At 45.1% G+C, this 19,926-nt stretch overlaps 1 protein-coding gene across 1 annotated transcript in view; it reads right to left on the bottom strand.

Annotated features, from left to right (window-relative positions):
• CDAN1 (codanin 1) overlaps nucleotides 1-19,926 on the bottom strand; it is a 100,031-nt gene that overhangs the window by 55,221 nt on the left and 24,884 nt on the right. Inside the window, exons 5-7 of the mRNA XM_077464566.1 lie at nucleotides 14,101-14,220; nucleotides 9,508-9,586; nucleotides 2,911-3,031 (exon numbers count right to left, since the gene is read on the bottom strand). Of these exons, the coding sequence (XP_077320692.1) occupies nucleotides 2,911-3,031; nucleotides 9,508-9,586; nucleotides 14,101-14,220 (320 nt within the window). The remainder of the gene's footprint in view (nucleotides 1-2,910; nucleotides 3,032-9,507; nucleotides 9,587-14,100; nucleotides 14,221-19,926) is intronic.

Here is a 19,926-nt window from a genome sequence, read left to right as displayed (position 1 = left end):
TTTAGACCTTAATCACTTCAATACGGGGCACTTTCAGCCCCTTCCTGCACAAGACAATTTTTAGCTTTCCATGCTGTTGCATTCTGAATGACAATTGCGCAGTCATGCAACACCTTACCCAAACAAACAAAATTTGTATTTTTTTTTCCACAAACAGAGCTTTCTTTTGGTGGTATTTGATCACCACTGGGGTTTTTATTCTACTTTGTAAATAAGTTTTCTCCTTCACTGAGATAGTACTGATTGGCACTGATCAGGAGGTACTGGCAGGCAGCACTGATCGGCACAGAGTGCCATCTCTAATGGGCACCAATTGGCATCCCTGGTGGTCTCCGGTGGGCATCCTCGATGGGTCTGCACTGATAATCAATGTGCTCATTACCAGCGCTGACCCCTCATGTCATGAGAGCAGTCGATCGGCTCTCCTCCACTCTCGGCTGTCAGCACTAAGGATGAGCTCAGGCGTGTTCGCATGGAACACGTGCTGAGCCCGCCACGAAGTTAAGTTAAGCGCTAATCACAGGCAGTGAGACATTGCCCGATCTCTGCAGCCGCACATCGGGGCAATGTCTCACTACCTGTGATTAGCACAGTTCTGCGCCGACTTCCTGGCGGGCTCTGCACGTGTTCCATGCGAACACGCCTGAGCTCATCCCGAGTCAGCACGAATAGAGAAAGCCGAAAAAAGGCACTTCCTGGTTACTATTTGATCCGCTGTGTTTGGACACAGCTGATCACATGGCAAAGAGCCTACGTCATAGGCTCTTCACCTAGATCTGAGATGCAGTGTGTCAGACTGACACACCACCAATCAACATGCTGCGTGTGCGCTGGTGGCTTATCCAGCTGGATCTCATAAGACGTCCAGTCAGGATAATACAACCACTTTCCGGCTGTCATTTTGCTATATGGCGCGCAGGAAGTGGTTAAAGTGATTGTAAAGGCAGATTTTTTTTTTTTAAAACAACATGTTATACTTACCTACTCTGTGCAGTGGTTTTGCACAGAGCAGCCCTAGTCCTCCTCGTCTTGGGTCCATACCCCCCCCCCCCCTCGTTGCTCTGTGTGTCCATGCGCACACAGAGCACATCTCAGACCTCCACCCCATTGGCTCAATGGCTGTGATTGACATTAGCAGTCTGGGGGGCTGCTGCACAAACAGGTATTTTACCTTCATGCATGGAAGTAAAAAAACCTTGAGCCTTTACAACCACTTTAAAGTGGAAGTCTGGGCTATAACCCAGCTTAAAACTCCTCTCATCCACCTTCTAACATCTATACTAACTACCTTGTAAAAGGAAGATGTCTAAAGCCTTATTAAGCACAAAAGCAAACATGTACTATATTGCAGCACATCAATTCTTAGATGGCTGCATTGTTTTTTTATTTTTTGGTTGTGTGATACTGGCCAGATCACCAGATGAAAACAGGTGGGGGGAAAGGCTACGAAAAAGAAAACGAATGCAGCCACATCTAATGATTGGTAAGCTGCAATAAATATTTTTGGTTTAGGGTTTAACACTTGCCTATTCTCAGAGTGCTCTGGTCCAGTCATGTGATTGGTTCCATGTGACTGGCTTCAGGAGAGGAACAGCGGACAATGGATGTCCCATAGTAAGCCTATGGGTGATGTCAATGAAGCTGGCTGCTGGGAAGATCACATGACCGGACAGCTCTGAGAATAGGCAAGTAATCCATCCCTCCACCCCACCACCTTCATTCTATAGGCTAGTTAGAATAAATGCTACAAGGTGGGTGGGATCCGTCTTAAGCTTAGTCAGTTCTAGACTGGCCTACTTTAATATGTGGCACTTTAATTTGCAAATACTTCTCAATTATAAAAGAAACAGTGTCCTTTGGTTTTGGTAAAACAACTTAGGACTGAAATTGAGCTTGTGGGGTTCTCCTCCACCCAGGAAGGGAGAGACTCACTCTGACAATGAGTCCTCTTGAGGATCCATCAGGTAAGTTTGAAGAGAGACAGCGCACACAGCGGGGAACTCTCAGTCCAATTTGCAAGATCCTCTTTCAGGTGCACAGGCTCAGTGTGTCCTTACACACTACAGCAGAAACAAGTAAAAGGATTGAGCTGGCAACTCCATATAGCAATTTTAATGATTGGTTACAAAAAGTGACCAGCAAAACAGTTGACACATTTCAGCAACAGTCTTTGTCATAGCATCATCTTTTTTTTAACCAACCATTAAAATGGCTATATGGACCAAAGCGTTGCCGGCTCAATCCTTTTACTTGTTCCGCTTGAAGATCCCCAACAGAAACCTCAAATATTAGTCACTTCTGTCAGATTCCATTGGGGAAGGTGCTGGTGGGATTTTAAAGCCCTTGCAAACAGAAGGAGCAACAAGTTGCCATAACTGGTGTACTGTCCCGATCTGAAAGCAGAGTCCTCTTAACTGGAACACAAGTGAGTTGTCACAGTCGACTGCAGGAATGTTGCAGACTAAACACATTCTTCACTGGTAAAACCTGCACTCCTAGGCTAACTGGAGAAACTTCCAGGATTTTCATAATCTAGCAGCTGTTGACTGTAAAGAAAAAAAATCTTCCATTTCAATAAATAAAATTCAGCAGAAGGGAAAGAACATCCATTCTCCTAATGGCACCAAGCAAAAACGGCCAGGCGTGAGATGGGAGGGGCTATAGCCTCAAGAGCTTTCCGTTTAAGCATCAATTTCTTCTCTAGGCAGCAGTATAACCCTAAAATTGCTTATTACCAAGCTGTGTCCCTGAATGAACAAGGGAAGAATTATTATTATTAGCAGAGGTACAAAGAAATAGTCTTAGATATTCATCTATTATAATAATAACAAGTCATTCGATCGATGTTAAGAAGTTAAAGTGTATCACATGTAATAAGTATTCAAATACTGAAGGAATTAAACAGCATACCTTCCCTGTACTGCTTCTGTATGCTTCTAAGAGACGTTCCTGTAACGGGGGAGAGAATGCCCCGATACGCTCATTCTCTGCTAGAAGCTTTAATGTATTCTTTTCCAACAGAGAAATTACACTGCAAGATAGGAGAAAAAATAATGCATTTTGTCAATTTTTTAAATCTGAAGAAAAAAAAGACACAAACTCCAAAATGTATTTTATAACAATTAGATAGACATAGTTCAATTTTAAAACATGCAATACAGACTCAGTGCTCGACCACCTGACAATGTTTCGGGAAGGCATTCTCATATTAGAAGGTGATTTCAATGTTAGCCCAGATCTTCTTCTTGACAAGTCTAAAAACAGGCCCACACATTCTTATGCCTTCTTGAAACATTTTTGGAAAGCTCTGCAGACTCCTAGTCCACAGCTGGAGGTCACAACAAGCTAATGACAAGGACTTTAGCTATTACATGATGTATATATCGAACTTGTATACGTGGACCATCAAGGTTGGGAGCTATTGATAGACTCCACGATTGAGCAAATTACCATTTCTGACCACGCTTCAGTGACAGCAACCCTATCACTGCCCCAGGTGGCTTTGAGGGAAAGGTCCTGGAGATGGAATGAAAATCTCCTGGATGATATTACTGTAGCAGCTAAGGTCAATGACACCATCATCCATTATTTTCAGGAAAATGCCCATGATGACCTTGATGAAGGAATTATATAGGAGGGCCATAAGGCAGTGGTACGGGATGAGCTCTGACTGCCCTCCAACAGGCTGAACTTGGGCACAAACGACAAGGGGAGGCTGAGGCTCTCCGAACACTTGCCGACCTTAGGGAGCTTTTTTTCTCGTCTCCTAGACAGGCGCATTCACAAACGATTGCGTTACTTATCCCATAAATATGAGCATGGTCACGTATGTACATAAGCTACAGACACCTGCTGGGGAGGCTTCCATACACTCCTCTAGGATTGCCTCACTGTTCCGTGACTATTACGCCGAATTGTACAATTTCAACGCCTCCCTTTTCTCCTGAGGCAAAAGCATCCAAATTGACACAAATACGTGACTACCTGGCATTCAGCAGGGTTGCGTTCTGAAGTAAAAATGATACAATAAATATTAATGTACCTATATAATAATTTGTCTAATCCCTAGTTAGCTAGTCTATACAAAATTCTAAGCACATGTTACTGATATCACTATAATACAAGGTTAGCTATGAAATCAAGCACACGGCTTAATAAAACGTATTTATTTCCCAAGAAGACAAGAAACGCTAACATGAAAGTATTAAAAAAAAAAAGATCACAATCAGAACATATAATACAAGAACATCAAGGATACTTATCACAAGGCTCTCCGTGAGGCTTTGTATCATCAGCTATGCTCAGATGTTGAAGAGAGGGCCAGAGCCATGAGGCTTAGGCCCAAGCCATGATCCAAAAGGGAAAGGGACAAATTGCCTGGGTGTGTTCTTTTTACTCAAACATACACGCCCACTCGTAGCCACCCCCACTTGCCTCCAGTCAATAGATAAGAGGAATGCTAAGAGGTATTCCTAATATCTATCCATTCTCCAGGAAGCATGCTGTATTGTCCACTAGGGGGCAGCTCTTGTCCATGAATCGCCACTGTCTGACCTGGGTCAAATCTTAGCTTAACCCAGTTATCTCCAAACTTTTCAAACAAAGGGCCACTTTATTGTCCTTGAGACTTTAGGAGGGCCGGATTGTGGCCAATAGGGGTAGAAAATGTCACGGGTCCATCATCAGTGAGAATAAATATGGCCTCAGGGTTGGTGGTGAATAAGAGGAGGAGTATTCCTCCTTATAGTAGGAGGAATAGTATCCCATCATTAGTATCGGTGGAAGATATAGCACCCCGTTGCTGTCAGTGAAGGAATAGTGCCTCATGTCAGTGGAAGGAATTGTGCCCCAAGGGCCGGATAAAGGCAAGTAAAGGGCCACATTTGGCCTTCGGGACCCAGTTTGGAGACCTCTGGCTTAACCCATCAATCATCTTGGCAGCAGTGGCTCTCTTTGAAGCTTTGTTTGCAGACGTGCCAATACAGGCGCTATACACCTGTAATTATGTCCCCTTGTTGCATTCAATCCATAAAAGACCTGAAGTCTTGGACCAACACGGCTTTCACCTGCTTAGGCCATATTAATATTTTGAAGTTGAATATCCTCCCAAGAATTCTCGGGAGGTTTTTATCTTACCTAGAGGTTTTTTCACTCAGCTCAGAAGCTTGTTTGCAGATTTTATCTGAGCGGGACAGAAACCAGATAGTCATGCAAGTAATGCAACGTTCTAAAGGGTCACATGGCCTAGGTGCAACCAATATCAAACGATATTATAGAGCAATGGCAGAGGATTCTTAACTAGTGGTACCATACTAAAGCCAAATTGTGGGTGCCTCTAGAGAAGTCCATGGCGGGGCATAACATATCGTACCCCCCGTGGTTGCCTCGGAAGTACAGATGTTTGTCAAACAGTCTCACCTTTGACGACCCATACTTTAAGGGTCTGGGATAGCACCAACCACTTGCTTTCTCTGGCACCATTTGTGTCCCCTTTGGTACCCGTAGGAGGGTTTACCTGGTGGACACCTGGCTTTTTTGGGCCATGGGCATCCGATGGTAACGCTACCTGTAGCAAATTTCTGGATATTCTTAGAACATGGTACGGTGGCTATCCTATGGACTTGTGGAGATCTAAGCAGCGCCACTGTTTTTTCTCAATACAGAGATCAGCACCTCGACCAGTATCTACTCTTACTCAATTTGAACATTTGTTCATTGCAGAGGAACTGGTGCCCCGTATGATTTCAGAGCTTTACCAACTGCTTACTCTGGTCTCCCCCACAATTAAACCAGCCTATGTCCGAGAATGGAAATGTGATTTAGGTTGTGAATATTCTTAGACACAATTGGCTTACCTGTATCAGTTGACCCACTCTAGCTCCATAGACTCTAAAACCCAAGAAAATTATAACATTTTGACACGGTGGTACCGCACAAATTTACCCTTCAGTCCCTGATCTCTGCTAGCGGGGCTGTGGCCAACACGGTACGCTTTTGCACATATGGTGGGAGTTTCCTTTGATACAAGCTTTTTGGACGGACGTCAAGACTCAGCTCCTTGCCACATTTGTTCAACGCTGCCAAATGTGCCATACCAATATATTGGAAACAGGCATGGGTTCCTAGCTGCGAGGATTGGTTTAGGAAGGTGACCGAGATCCTCGATGCGGAGGAATGGGTTGCAACCTGCAGGGCACCCTAGAGAGGTTCCACACGACTTGGGTGGCACGGCGGGAACAAACTATGACTTCAGATAGAGCTGCATGATTCTGGCCAAAATGAGAATCACAATTTTTTTTGCTAAGAATAAAGATCACGATTCTCTCACGTTTCTCATGGCGTAACATCTTTCATATTATACAAAAAAATTGGGCTAAGTTTACCTTTTTTTTTTTTTTTATTCATTAAAGTGCATTTCTTTCCCAAAAATTGCATTTGATAGACTGCTGTGCAAATACAGTGTGACAAAATATTGCAACAACCACCAATTTATTCTCTAGAGCAGGGGTAGGCAACCTTTTGAGCACAGTGAGCCGAAAAATATTTTCAAAGAAATTGAGCATGCCAATTTTATAACAAAAAAATTTCAACTTCACACTCAATCATGAAAGGGATTTTTTATAAAGTAAATGCTGCAAACTACTTTCGTAGTAAGAAATTAACACCCTGCACTCTCATGCCACAGATCAGCCCCAATTCCTGCAACTCCACACTTCAGATGAGCCCCAATATATGCACCTTCACACCTCAGATCACAGTCCCCCCTGCAAATCTGTTTCACCAATGTACCCCCCCTGCACATCTGCCCCACCCCTGTAGCCCCCTGCACATCTGCCCCACCCCTGTAGCCCCCTGCACATCTGCCCCACCCTGTAGCCCCCTGCACATCTGCCCCACCCTGTAGCCCCCTGCACATCTGCCCCACCCCTTTAGCCCCCTGCACATCTGCCCCACCCCTGTAGCCCCCCTGCACATCTGCCCCACCCCTGTAGCCCCCTGCACATCTGCCCCACCCCTGTAGCCCCCTGCACATCTGCCCCACCCCTGTAGCCCCCTGCACATCTGCCCCACCCCTGTAGCCCCCTGCACATCTGCCCCACCCACTGTAACCCCCTGCACATCTGCCCCACCCACTGTAACCCCCTGCACATCTGCCCAACCACTGTAACCCCCTGCTCATCTGCCCAACCACTGTAACCCCCCTGCTCATCTGCCCAACCACTGTAACCCCCTTGCTCATCTGCCTTATCAATGTACCCCTTTTCTGATGTGCAGGGAGGTACAGTGGTGGTGCAGATCAGAAAAGGGGTACATTGATAAGGCAGATGAGCAAGGGGGTAGAGCAGTGGGGCAGATGTCAAAGGAGGTGTATTGGTGGGGCAGATGAGGGGGTTACAGTGGTGGGGCGGGAGAACGGGGGGTACAGAGTTGAGACAGATGTGCAGGAGGTACATTGATGGGGCAGATGAGAAAGCTTGTTACAGTGGTGTGGCAGAATGGGTGATTTAGTAGTGAGAGCAGGGGGATATGGCGGTGGAGCAGATGTGCAGGGAGGTACAGTGGTGGTGCAGATCTGCCCCACCAATACACCTCCTTTGACATCTGCCCCACTGCTCTACCGCCCTGGCTCATCTGGCCCATCACTGTACCTCCCTTCTCATCTCTTTCACCACTGTACCTCCCCTGCACATCTTCCCCACCGCTGTACCCTCCTGCTCTTCTGTTCAACCTTTGAACCCCTCCTGCTCATTTTCAACGCTGTACACTCCTGCTCATCTGCTCCACCACTGTAACCTCTTCTCATCTATGATATGTGTGATATGCAGAGTGGTGAAAAGAAGCAGAGATTAGACATATCTACCTGTCCTGGCATACTCATCCTGCTGCTCCACGTCTCGCATCCAGCCCATGAGCTCGTATGTGATACATGTGATGTATGTTATGTCACATACAAGCATACGGAATGGATGTGCAATGATGAGCTTGGGTCAGGGACATTTTCTGAAAGCAGTGGGCCTGTGTGCAGGATCATAAGTTGGGCCCCCGCAGCTGACAAAAAGTGGTTGGGTGCGATTTTCATTGTGCTGAATACTGGCTGTGGCTTAAAGGGACACAGAGTGCAGGGGTTCAGTAGTGACGCAAAGGTTCAGGAAATATTTCAACAAAGTTCCCAGAAGCTCAACAGTAATTCCACAAACTGTCACCTGATTGTGGTTTTCTCAATCACAGTGAAATCCCTTCTTTCTGAGATTGGTAGTGGCAACCAAGCGTGTCATCTTCCTCCAGATGGTGGGCGGGGCTAGCAGGACTGTGATTGGCTTTAGAAGTGGCCTATGACAGTCCTCCTTCTCCTGGACACAGGGACCGCCCCCTCCTAGCAGAACTGCACCCAATCTCTTCCCCATCACAAAAGCTCACAATCACAGCTACAGCAAAGTTAGAGAACCAAACAATGTTTCCCATCTTTTACAATGTGTGGGGGCACAGGGGCACAGTGCATCCCACTTCAGTGCAGGTGCGGCAGGGGAAATCTGAAACTGGAATGCATTAATGTCTCACTGACACTTCCCTGCGCTGCTCTGCTGATGGGGAGGGAGTCAAGTGCTGGTGGTTGGTTAGCCCTGTTCTAGAGTCTTCGGCCCGGGGGGGGGGGATAGAGATCTTGGTTCTTAACGATTAATCATGCAGCTCTAAATTCAGACTATGTTCCAGCCAGCCTAGATGTTGCCTCACTGAAATTGGCCAACCCCAAATTTGGTACGCCCTCCTGATCTTTGAGTAGTGATCTCTGAATGTATTTGTCCACATAATGGTGCCTGCCAGTATGAGTGGTCTTGAGAACTACAATGGTTACAAAAGCGTTCACTACTTCACTACCCCCCCCCCCCCCATCTTATTATTGTTGTTCATTTTTCTTATACTGCACGTGGGTGATGTCTGATGCGCGAGGAACAATAATTATTCAGTAGAAGGTATTCCATGGTGGTTACTGTAGTGTCCCCAAGCACACGATAGGTGGCATCCTGGACAAACGCCCCGTGTGGTGCTCCCATCTTGCGGCCCACCATTTATCTTCCTGTTTAATATGGTTTTCATTATTCTTTAGCTTTCCCCCAGACTTTACTGTCCTTACTCAGCTCTGTCTGCTGTCAAAGCCCCTCTAAAACAGTAACCCATTCTACGTTTAATACAGAGGTTATGGGTTCAGTTATTTTGTTTTATGTAAATTCAAAATTGAAGCGACAGCCACTGCCTCGTAGCTTTCCTCTTTCTGAGCCGGTGCCGGGTGACCCATGGCACCACAGACGTTTCTCTCCCTCCCACCCCCCCACTCCTGTCATACAACAGTGCTCATGCATGGACACTCATGGAGGAGCAGGTCACATGCTCCCCCATACCTTGAATGTGCCGGAGTAATAGTGCCCATGGCATGATATTGTAAACAGAAACACACCTGAAGCAAGCACTTAAATGGCCTATTAACATAACTATAAACTATAAACTCACGTATACTGAAAATCAAGGACCAAAACAGCAAAAAACACACAATTGTGTACACTCTGAAAGTGCTGGGACTCCACGGCATCTGAAAAGTAAAGCATATTTATTAGGAGAAGGCACCACACATCACTGTATTTCAGTGAATACTGACAAATGTATTTAAATGAACACTAAATACATGTTTGAAAAAGTCAAACTTTTTTTTTACCCTAATGCCTTTCTGCAATAAGGTAGAAAATGCCCCACTACTTTTTCTGCCTATCACAAAAGAAAAAAAAGTGAACATTTAAATTAAATCTAGCTCAATATCTGTATTTCATAGAGGAGGAAAGGAATTTTGGAATGAAATGTATGGTTTTAAACAACTCCAAGCATTTAGATGTACCTGGCTTAACCAAACAGATGTGAATCATTGTGCAATTCAGCAGCCCCCTATATTTACAGTGGATATAAAAAGTCTACATAACCCTGTTCAAATGTCAGGTTTCTGTGATGTAAAAAAAAAAAAAAAAAGACAAAGATGTGGATTTTTTCCACCTTGAATGACCTATAAACTCAATTGAAAAACAAACTGAAAACTTTTAGGTGGAGGGAAGTAAAAATAAAATTTAAATAATGTGGTTGCATAAGTGTGCACACCCTCTTATAATGTAGCAGTGTTCAGAATTAAGTAATTACATTCAAACTCATCTTAAATTGGAGTCAGTACACACCTGCCATCATTTAAAGTGCTTCTGATTAAACCCAAATAAAAGTTCAGCTGTTCTAGTAGGTCTTTTCTGACATTTTCTTAGTTGCATCCTACAGAAAAAGCCATGGTCTGCAGAGAGCTTCCAAAGCTTTAGAGTGATCTCATTGTCAAAAGGCATAGTCAGGAGAAGGTACAAAAGATATTTCAAGGCATTGGATATACCATGGAACACAGTGAAGATAGTCATCATCAAGTGGAGAAAATATGGCACAACAGTGACATTACCAAGAACTGGACGCCGTTCCAAAATTGATGAACAGACTAGAAGAAAACTGGTCAAGGAGGCTGCCAAGAGGCCTACAGCAACATTAAAGGAGCTGCAGGAATATCCGGAAAGTACTGGCTGTGTGGTACATGTGACAACAATCTCCCATATTCATCATGTTTAGGCTATGGGGTAGAGTGGAAAGACAGAAGTCCTTTCTTAAGAAAAACATCCATAAAATGGCTTCACCAGAAGAGAATTAAAGTTTTCGACTGGCCCAGCCAGAGCCCAGACCTAAATCCTATTGAAAATCTGTGGTGTGATCTGAAGAGGGCTGCGCACAGGAGATGCCCTCGTAATGACAGATTTGGAGTGCTTTTGCAAAGAAGAGTAGGCAAATATTGCCAAGTCAGGATGTGTCATGCTGATAGACTTATACCCAAAAAGGGGTATGCTGTAATAAAGTCAAAAGGTGCTTCAAGAAAGTATTAGTTTAACTACTTCAGCCCCGGGAGGTTTTACCCCCTTAATGACCAGGCCAATTTTTGCGATACGGCACTGTGTTAATTTAGCTGACAATTGCGCGGTCGTGCAACATTGTACCCAAACACAATTTTTGTCCATTTTTCCCCCCACAAATAGAGTTTTCTTTTGGTGGTATTTGATCACCTCTGCGGTTTTTATTTTTTTGCGCAATAAAAAAAAAATACCGGCAATTTTGAAAAACAATATTTTTTATTCTCTGCTATAAAACTCTTTTTGGTTTTGGTGGTCCTCCTGACCCAGCCCCATGGCCCTCCTGGCCTGGGGTGTGGAACTATGCATTCTGAGTCTCGGGCCGGCTGGCCCGAGGCGACGCAACTGCAGGAACAGGCCTAAGCTAATTTCGGGGCATACTGATCCAAGGGTGGTCCGGTGCCATCTCATCTGAAGGGAGAGGCCCAGCAACTGAAGAACCCCAGGGGAGTACTCTTTCAGGAGAAGACTGGCGCAAGGCTGGTGTCTCTGAAGGAGCCTGGAGGCTTAGTTGAAGGACGCAACCTGGATCAACGAATCGCCATAGCGGTATGGCGATTTGCGCAGCAGAGCCACCTTGCCGCAATATAACTGTGGCGGCTGGTCGGCAAGTGGTTAAGGGTGTGAACACTTATGCAACCGTATCATTTTCGTTTTTTATTTTTACTTCATTCGTCCTATAAAGATTTAAGTTTGTTGTTCAATGGAGTTGTACAGTTTATAGGTCACATTAAAGGTGGAAAAAGTTCTGAAATTATTTATCTTTGTCTCTTTTTTTACATCACAGAAACCTGACATTTTACCAGAGGTGTGTAGACTTTATATCCACTGTACATGTCAGTTCATCGTCAAAACAATTCAGCTAAAAGACAAACTCTGTGCTACAGAATGGAAACATCTACAATAAACACAAAAGTCATCTAATAGTCAAAAGCAAAAATTAAAAAACCTGTGCCACTTTAGAGTTTTGTTCATTTTTACAGAGAAATGAATCTAAGCTCTGTAGTTAACACTGCTTGCAGACTGCAGTGAGCAGCCCACTTATTGCTGCAGAGGCTCTGCAGAAAGGTTTAGATGTCACAGGAGTGGTGGTGAAATAATGCACTGTGCTGCATAACCTGACAGGTGTTCTAATCCCTATCCACTCCATCCAAAACGTAAAAAAAAATAAGTTTTGCCCTAAGTTATGCTTTCATTTTTGGTTCACCAATGCGAACTGCTATGTCACATATAGAACTCCAGTCTTCTCACTGGGTAATGGCTGAGCATCATCACTTCTGTACAATCAGCAATAAAGTGATCTAAGAAGTGGTAGTAATAACAAAAGGGCAGAATCAAGTAATAAAGTGATCTTCCTGGTCAGGCAGTGTGGCAGATTTGTGGTACAAATTACAAATTGGTGGGTAAAATAGTAAATACACATATTTTCAACTATGCATTCAGATGTATTGCTTTCTACTTTCTAGGTTTTGGGATGGCACTCCAAGTATGTACAACTAAATACTGTTGAAAACCTCAAACATTTAGTGCTTGCAAGAATATCTCTGAAATATATCATCTACAAAAAAAGTTGAGAAAACGAACATAAGATGATGTGAGCTGGCTATATAAAAAAAAACAACAAAAAAAAACTAAAAACTTGATAATCAACCAAAGGGTCTGATATAAGTAAACGAAGTAAAGCCGGCCATACATGGATTGAAATTCAGCTGGTTCAGCAGAGACCGGACACATTTTGATCCATGTATGGGCACCCTGGTTGTACACAAGTCAATCGATCGACTTGTGTACAACCAGCCTGTCAGGTTTTTTTCCAAAATGATTAGTGTCACCAGCTATATCGGCAACACTAATCACTGTGTTCTGCAGGCAGGGAAGGCTCCCCACCAGCAGAATACAATAGTGCTGCGGGAGTGAATTTTCTTTCCTTCCACACATGATGCAATTTTTCTTTTTCACTGATGTGCGCTGATGAGGTAGTACTGATGGGCAATTGTAGGTGGCACAGATTGTCAGTACTGGTAGGCACGGTTGGGACTGCACTGATAATCATTGCCCTGATCTTCAGTGGAAATGTCCCCTTTACACAAGCCAGTTATCCACTCTCTTCTCCTCTCCTCATAGTATCAGCATGAGGAAAGGAATGCCGATAACCAGCTTCTGTTTACATCATGATCAGCTGTGATTGGACACCGCAGATTATGTGGGAAAGAGCCGATTGGCTCTTTACCTCAATCTGTGATCAGCAGTGTCCAGAGGACACTGCAATCACAGAGTGTGCCACCTGCACGCCGCAGTGGGCGAAATCACGGGAGGACTTCATGGCACAGTCCCTGAATTGGCCGGCTGCGCTGTAGCCATCATTCAGCTATAGTGTGGTTAAAGCATCACCTATGGAAAATATAGTGTATCAAAAGTTTGTCGCTGTTTCACCAGCACAAGCAATTTAAACCTTGACACGAAAATTATGCATTTATTATGCACAACCTTAACTTGTATAACTTACCAAAAATTGGATGATGTATTTGTGTGCGCCAAAATTAACTTTAATGCAATGTTGTGTTTCATAAACCACTGCACTAATATCATAAAGATGATGCTACATGACTTTAGAGTGTGAAAGCAAAACTTTTTTCCCCTTTGTATAGAGTAAGGGCCCAGTCACACTTGGAACTGCATGGGAATCGCACAGGATGGTGCTGTGCGTCATGTGTGATTGACATGCAGTTCTGTGCAATGCGATTTCAGCCCATTCATTCTGAAATCATATTACACTAAAAGTAGTGCATGCACTACTTTTGGAAACGTACTGGGGAGATTTCCCCTCACTTTGTCCCACAGCCAAACCAGGAAGTGATAGGAAATCCTTCTTTCATCTTAGGGTCATCAGAAATAGTGTCCCCTTTGGAAGATTTCCTCTCTATTCCTGTTCAGATGACCATCCAAAGTTTGGGGATTTACTTTTACTTACCGGGACAAAAAGAGGGTAAATTTCCCCAACGGGTACACTGCAATAAAAACCCAATGGGTGTTTTAATCCCTCTCCACGTTTCTAACATCAAAAAAGTTTTGTCTTCAGTTATACTTTAAGTTCTGCATGCATTACTGAAACATAGTTTCCAATCACCTTTAAATGGTCTGGTAATCTCAAGGTCAGAGTTCCTATCTTCAGCGATGGCTGGTCCCCGGGAGATTAGCAGTTGAAGGACAAAAAAGAACTCCAGAAATATATTTGGCACAAGGTTTTCTGCAAATAAAATGGAACTTGTCAATATTTTATCAACACATTTTTGGCATTATCCTGGCATCACGACATTTCAGTATGCTCAGGAGGGACAGGTACATCCAACCCCACTGCAACCAGTCTTTCAAAGTATATGGCAGGCTGCGGCTAGACGGGACTGAATGAGCCCTATGCATTGAGGTATGAAGGTCAGGAACACAAAGGACCTGCATTCTGGATCTTTGCCCTGAATTAACAGGGCCCCAAACAATCCACAGCCTGCCATAGAGTTTGACAGACTGCCTGCAGCAGGGCCAGATGCTGCATCTGTTTCTCCTGGGAGTTTTTTTTTTCCTTCTTAAAATGTTACCTCCACATTAGTTCTTCAACCATTACTGGCTTCAATTTCCGTTTAAGAAAACTCTCCTACAACCAGCTTCCACCTGTATACTTGCCCTAAACCGAGAGCTCAACTGGGAAGGATGAGGACCACAGCAGCTTTCCAGAGCGGGAGCCACTCTTTTGCCTGAAGACCCAGCGAGACACATTGGTAAGGCTGTGCACCAGCTCCTATTACTCTCTCTCCCTGTGGAGAGGTAAGCTTCCAAAAGTTCTAATAATTTCTCCTCACTATTGCACTCATGAGTCTCTAAACCAAGAGGGAAGGGACACCACTGCCATTAAGCTCAGGGACCTACACGGAACTGCTTGCTGGACCACCCATTCCAGCTACTTTGGTAGAACATGGTCTGGAGCTGCAGCCTGCTTTCTCCCCATTTCCCCCATGGGGCTATGCCAAGAGGGAAGAGTGTGCCACCTACCCACTGCACAGGAGTGACTAGCGTGACACAGTGTGAACTTTCTTATGACCAGAGCAGAGGTATCAGAGGAAAAGGGGGGGGGGGGGGGGCGTAGCTCAGTTGGTAATGCCAAGGGTGGGCAAACGCTTGATCCACTCGGTGGAGAAAAAAAGAATCTGCCTACTTTTGAATTTTGTTGTTTGGCAAACAGGTCAATTTGCGGTTGTCCCCAAGCTTTGGAAATCAACAGGAAAACTTCTTGATTCAGACTCCACTCCGCTTCCACCAGCTTTCGTCTGCATAGAAGATCTGCCAACAGATTCTGCGAACCCTTCAGGTGGACTGCTGATAATGAAGCCACATTCTGTTCCGCCCAGGACAGTAAAAGACTGGCCAACTCTAGGAGCCCTTTGCTCCTGGTCCCCACCCCCCCCCCCCGTTTCATTATGTAGGCTACTGCAGTCATGTTGTCTAACAGCACCTGAACATGATGGCCCTTCAATACCTGTTGATAGGCTAAAAGACCCAGAAAAATTGCCTTCAATTCCCGCCAGTTTGAAGATCTTTAGGCTTCTGCTTTGGACCAGACTCCTTCAGAAGTCTGACCGTCCAAGTGGGCTCCCCAACCCCAGGCACTTGTGTCCGTTGTTAGCCGCTTGTCCATGGGAAAGACCCAAGAAAGGCCTTTTGTTAGATTGGCTGGATTTTTCCACCACCAGAGGCCCTTTTTAACTTTTGAGGACATTTTTATCTGCTTCTCTAGTGGTTCCTGGTAGGACCAACTGTGCAGAACATTTAACTAAAGGGGTCTGGAAGTAGTGATGAGCTCAGGCGTGTTTGCATGGTCCACGTGCAGAGCCTGCCAGGAAGTCGGCGCAGCACTGCGCTAATCACAGGCAGTGAGACATTGCCCGATCTCTGCAGCCGTGCATCGGGGGAATGTCTCACTGCTTGTGATTAGCGCAGTGCTGCGCCGACTTTCTGGCGGGCTCTGCACGTGGACCATGCAAACACGCCTGAGCTCATCCTTAGTCTGGAGTGCAACCTGGCCCATTGAATGGCAGGGATCAATGCTGTAAGGAGACCTAACACTGCCATAGCTGACCTGACCGACACGGACATGTTGCTCTGAACTTGTTTCACTGCTGATTGGATCTTCTCTCTCTTTTCTTGCTGCAGAAAAACTTTCTGGAGCACCGAGTTTATGGTATAACCCAAAAACTTAATCTCCTGTGAGGGTACCAGATTTGATTTTGCCATTCAGGAGCCACCCCAGACTTTTGAGGTGAGACTGGGACTCCTGGAGATTTACTAGGACCTGGAGGCCGCGAAAACAAAAAGGTCGTCCAAGTAAGGGACGACTGAAATCCCCTTAAACTTCAGAGGTTCCAGAGCTTCCGCCATAATCTTTGTAAAGGAGGATGAAAGTCCGAATGGCAGAGCCCTGAATTGGAAGTGCCATACTGAGTTCCCCAGATCCACCGGCAGGCGTATAAACTGTTGAGAAGCCTGATTTATCGGCACATGAAGATAAGCATCTCTCGAATCCAGGGATGCCATGAAACAACCTGGGGTCAGCAATTTTGTAATTGAAAAAATCGTATCCAGCCTGAAGTGTTTGTACCACATCGATCTGTTCAAGATTTCCAAGTTCAAGATCAGACGGTACTTCCCTGAAGGCTTCTTCATCAGGAAAATATGGGAATAGAAGCCCCTGCCCTCCTAATTTTTGGGACCTGGATGATCACTTCTTGCTGAATCAGATCCTGTAGTAAGCTCATCATTGCTGAAGCTTTTTCCCAATTTCTTGCTAGGGCTGTCACATAAAAGCTGCTCGGGGGTGGCTCTGAAAATTCCAGCCTGTAACCCTGAGTAATAATGCTTTTCCATGAACAGACTTGGAGAGGTCGCGTCCCACTGCAGGTGAAAAGCTGACAATCTCCTCCCCCACTGGGATGAGATTGTCACTTACTTTTAGAGGGATAGTCTGGGGGAGATCTGAAGAGAACTCCTCCCCCACCCTTAACCCTCTGGGAGCCCCACTGGCTATTACGGTCCTGGTCCTCACTCTTGTGGGACTATTGAAGAGTAATTTTACTTAACCGTCTGCTTCTTTTTGGCAGGAAAAGCCTTTTTCTTGTCGGCTGTCCTGTCTAAAACCGTTTTCAGGTCAGGTCCAAAAAGAAAATCACCTGAAAGGGGCAAGCTGCACAGCTTAATCTTAGAAGCCGTGTCCCCCGAGGTTTTCAGCCCGACCGCCCGCCTGGCTGAATTCACCAGAGCTGATGACCTTGCTGCAAATTTAACAGACTCAGCTGAAGCATCGGCCATGTACTTGATGGCATTTAAAAGTAGGGGAAAAGACTCTAAGATCTTTACGAGATGTGCCTGCTTCTACATGGTTTTTCAGCTTTTCCACCCAACACTCCAGGTTCCTTGCCACCACCTTAGAAGCCATAGCAGGTTTAAGACTGATTGACGCTGCATCCCAAGCTTTTTTAAGGATGGGGTCTGCCTTTTTATCCATCGGGTCCTTCAAAACCCCCATATCCTCAAAGGCCAAATCCGTGCATCTAGAAACCTGCAAGAAAGCCGCATCTACCCGAGGTTTCTTATTCCACACTTTAGAGTCCTTGTTCTCAAAAGGGAACCTCCTCCTGAGGGACTTGGGGAGAAAAGGGATCCTTTGATTCTTTTTTGACTGACTCCGAAAGGACCCTATAGACTGGGAACACCCTGTGTTTTGCTTTGCTCATACCCTGGTACATTTTGACGTGAATCGACAGTTGTACTTTTTCTTCCTGGATTTCAAGAGTAGTGTAGATTGCTCTTAATATGTCATCTACCTCCTCTAGTGATAGCTTGTACCGAGAGGTTCTGCTATCATCTTCCTCTTCCTCTGAATCTCTGAGGGAGAGAAGAGTACTTCCCCCTTCGTCACCTGAGTCCTTAGTCTCCACTGGTCTAGACAAGGATGCCTTTGGACTAGGTGGTGGATTCTGTAGCTCAACCTGAACTGTTGGGTTCTGTATCAAAATAGACCTGTTGGAACTCAACGAGTTTGTGAGTTCCTTAACAGAGGAGAACAGGTCCTTGTATTGTTGGGGCATCTCCTCCTCCACCAGCTCTTTGATACAAGCTCTGCACATGGCCTTCTGCCATGAGTCTCTAAGGGGGTTCTTAAAAGGACATATCCTCTGGCTTGGTTTAGATTTCCCTAACGCTTTTTCCTGTAACGACATTACAGTTTAAACTAAACCTAGTGTCCCAAACTGGTAAAACCACCAACAAGCCAGTGCAGAGACAGAAAACACCCAAAAAGCTAGTGAGACACCCAGTCCATGCTGCAGGGTCCGAGCGATGTAACCTCTGACCCTGCAGCCACAGGCTCCCGTCAGGGAGGAACACCACCAACCACAAAGCCCATAAAGTAAAGAAAAAAGGCAACACTGTACCCCCTCTTACCTGGGCTTGACCGGTGCTAGGGGCGCCAGTCTCTGCCATGGCTGTTTTGCACTCATCCATGTTGTAGAGGGAAAACAGCAATCTGAATGAAAAACTTGCAGGTCTTTGAATTTCCCAGCCGCCGCGTCATCAGCGCTGCCTGGAAACGGAAGCGCCAGTCACCTGATCCGCACCCTAGTCCCTGCGTTCCAGTCGCTCGGAACCAGCAGAGCCACGCCCCTTCAGGAAGTCTGCGTCTCCGTAAACCAGTGCTCGACAAAGCCCGGTCGCATTGGCGACTAGAATCAGCGACCTTGCGCCTGGGGCAGCATAGCTGGGGGTATCCCGTCTCCGTGGACCCCCCCCCCCGCGCGATCGCGTCGGGCCGCGCCGCAGGCGGCCGGTAATTGAGCCCCCGGCTTTGAGGCCTTCTGTGATCCTATGGTTCCTTCTGGAATCTGGCGCCCTCTTGTGGTGGCCGTTGGAATTACAACCAACAATGCTAATGGGCCAGTCTTTCTCCATCCCTTTACTTAGAACCCCTAAACAAAAATATATTATATTATATATATATATATATATATATATATATATATATATATATATATATATATATATTTTTTTTTTTTTATTATTTATTCCAACACCCTAGAGAGTAAAATGGTGGTCGTTGCAATACTGTCTGTCACACCATATTTGCACAGCGGACTTACAAGCGCACTTTTTTTGGGGAAAATTTTTTTATTTAATAAAAAAAAAAAAAGACAACAGTAAAGTTAGCCCAATTTTTTTTTTTTTTATATTGTGAAAGATAATGTTACGCCGAGTAAATCGATACCCAACATGTCATGCTTCAAAATTGCGCCCGCTCATGGAATGGCGACAAACTTTTACCCTTTAAAATCTCCATAGGCGACGTTTAAAAAAATTCTTCAGGTTGCACGTTTTGAGTTACAGAGGAGGTCTGGGGCTAGAAATATTGCTCTTACTCTACCGATCGCAGCGATACCTCACATGTGTGGTTTGAACACCGCTTTCATATATGCGTTTCGCTTCTGCACGCAAGCTTGGCGAGACAGGGCGCATTTAAAACAATTTTTTTTTCTTATTTTAACTTTTATTTTTATTTTTTTCACTGTTCTTTTAAAAAAAAAAAAAAAATGTGTGTCACTTTTATTCCTATTACAAGGAATGTAAAAATCCCTTGTAATAGAAAAAAGCATGACAGGTCCTCTTATATATGAGATCTGGGGTCAGAGAGACCTCACATCTCATATTTACACTAAAATGCAATTTAAAAATGTCCCTCTAAGAGCTATGGGCAATGACTTGGAGACAGGTGGGGGGCTGGGGGCGCTATCTTCCCCTCACTCGTCTCCATGTCAGGCCAGGGACAGGTCCAGATCGCCGTCACGGACCTGGCTCCTAACTTTTTTAGCTGGCTCCTAGATTCCAAGCAAATTTGTCAACCCCTGCCGTAAACTAT

The sequence above is a fragment of the Lithobates pipiens genome, unplaced genomic scaffold (assembly GCF_037356315.1).
Source record: "Lithobates pipiens isolate NorthernLeopardFrog02 unplaced genomic scaffold, aLitPip1_a1.2 Scaffold_30, whole genome shotgun sequence".
NCBI classification, from domain to species: domain Eukaryota; kingdom Metazoa; phylum Chordata; class Amphibia; order Anura; family Ranidae; genus Lithobates; species Lithobates pipiens.
The sequence above is the reverse complement of the archived record's forward strand: the minus strand, read 5'-3'. Positions and strand labels throughout refer to the sequence as shown.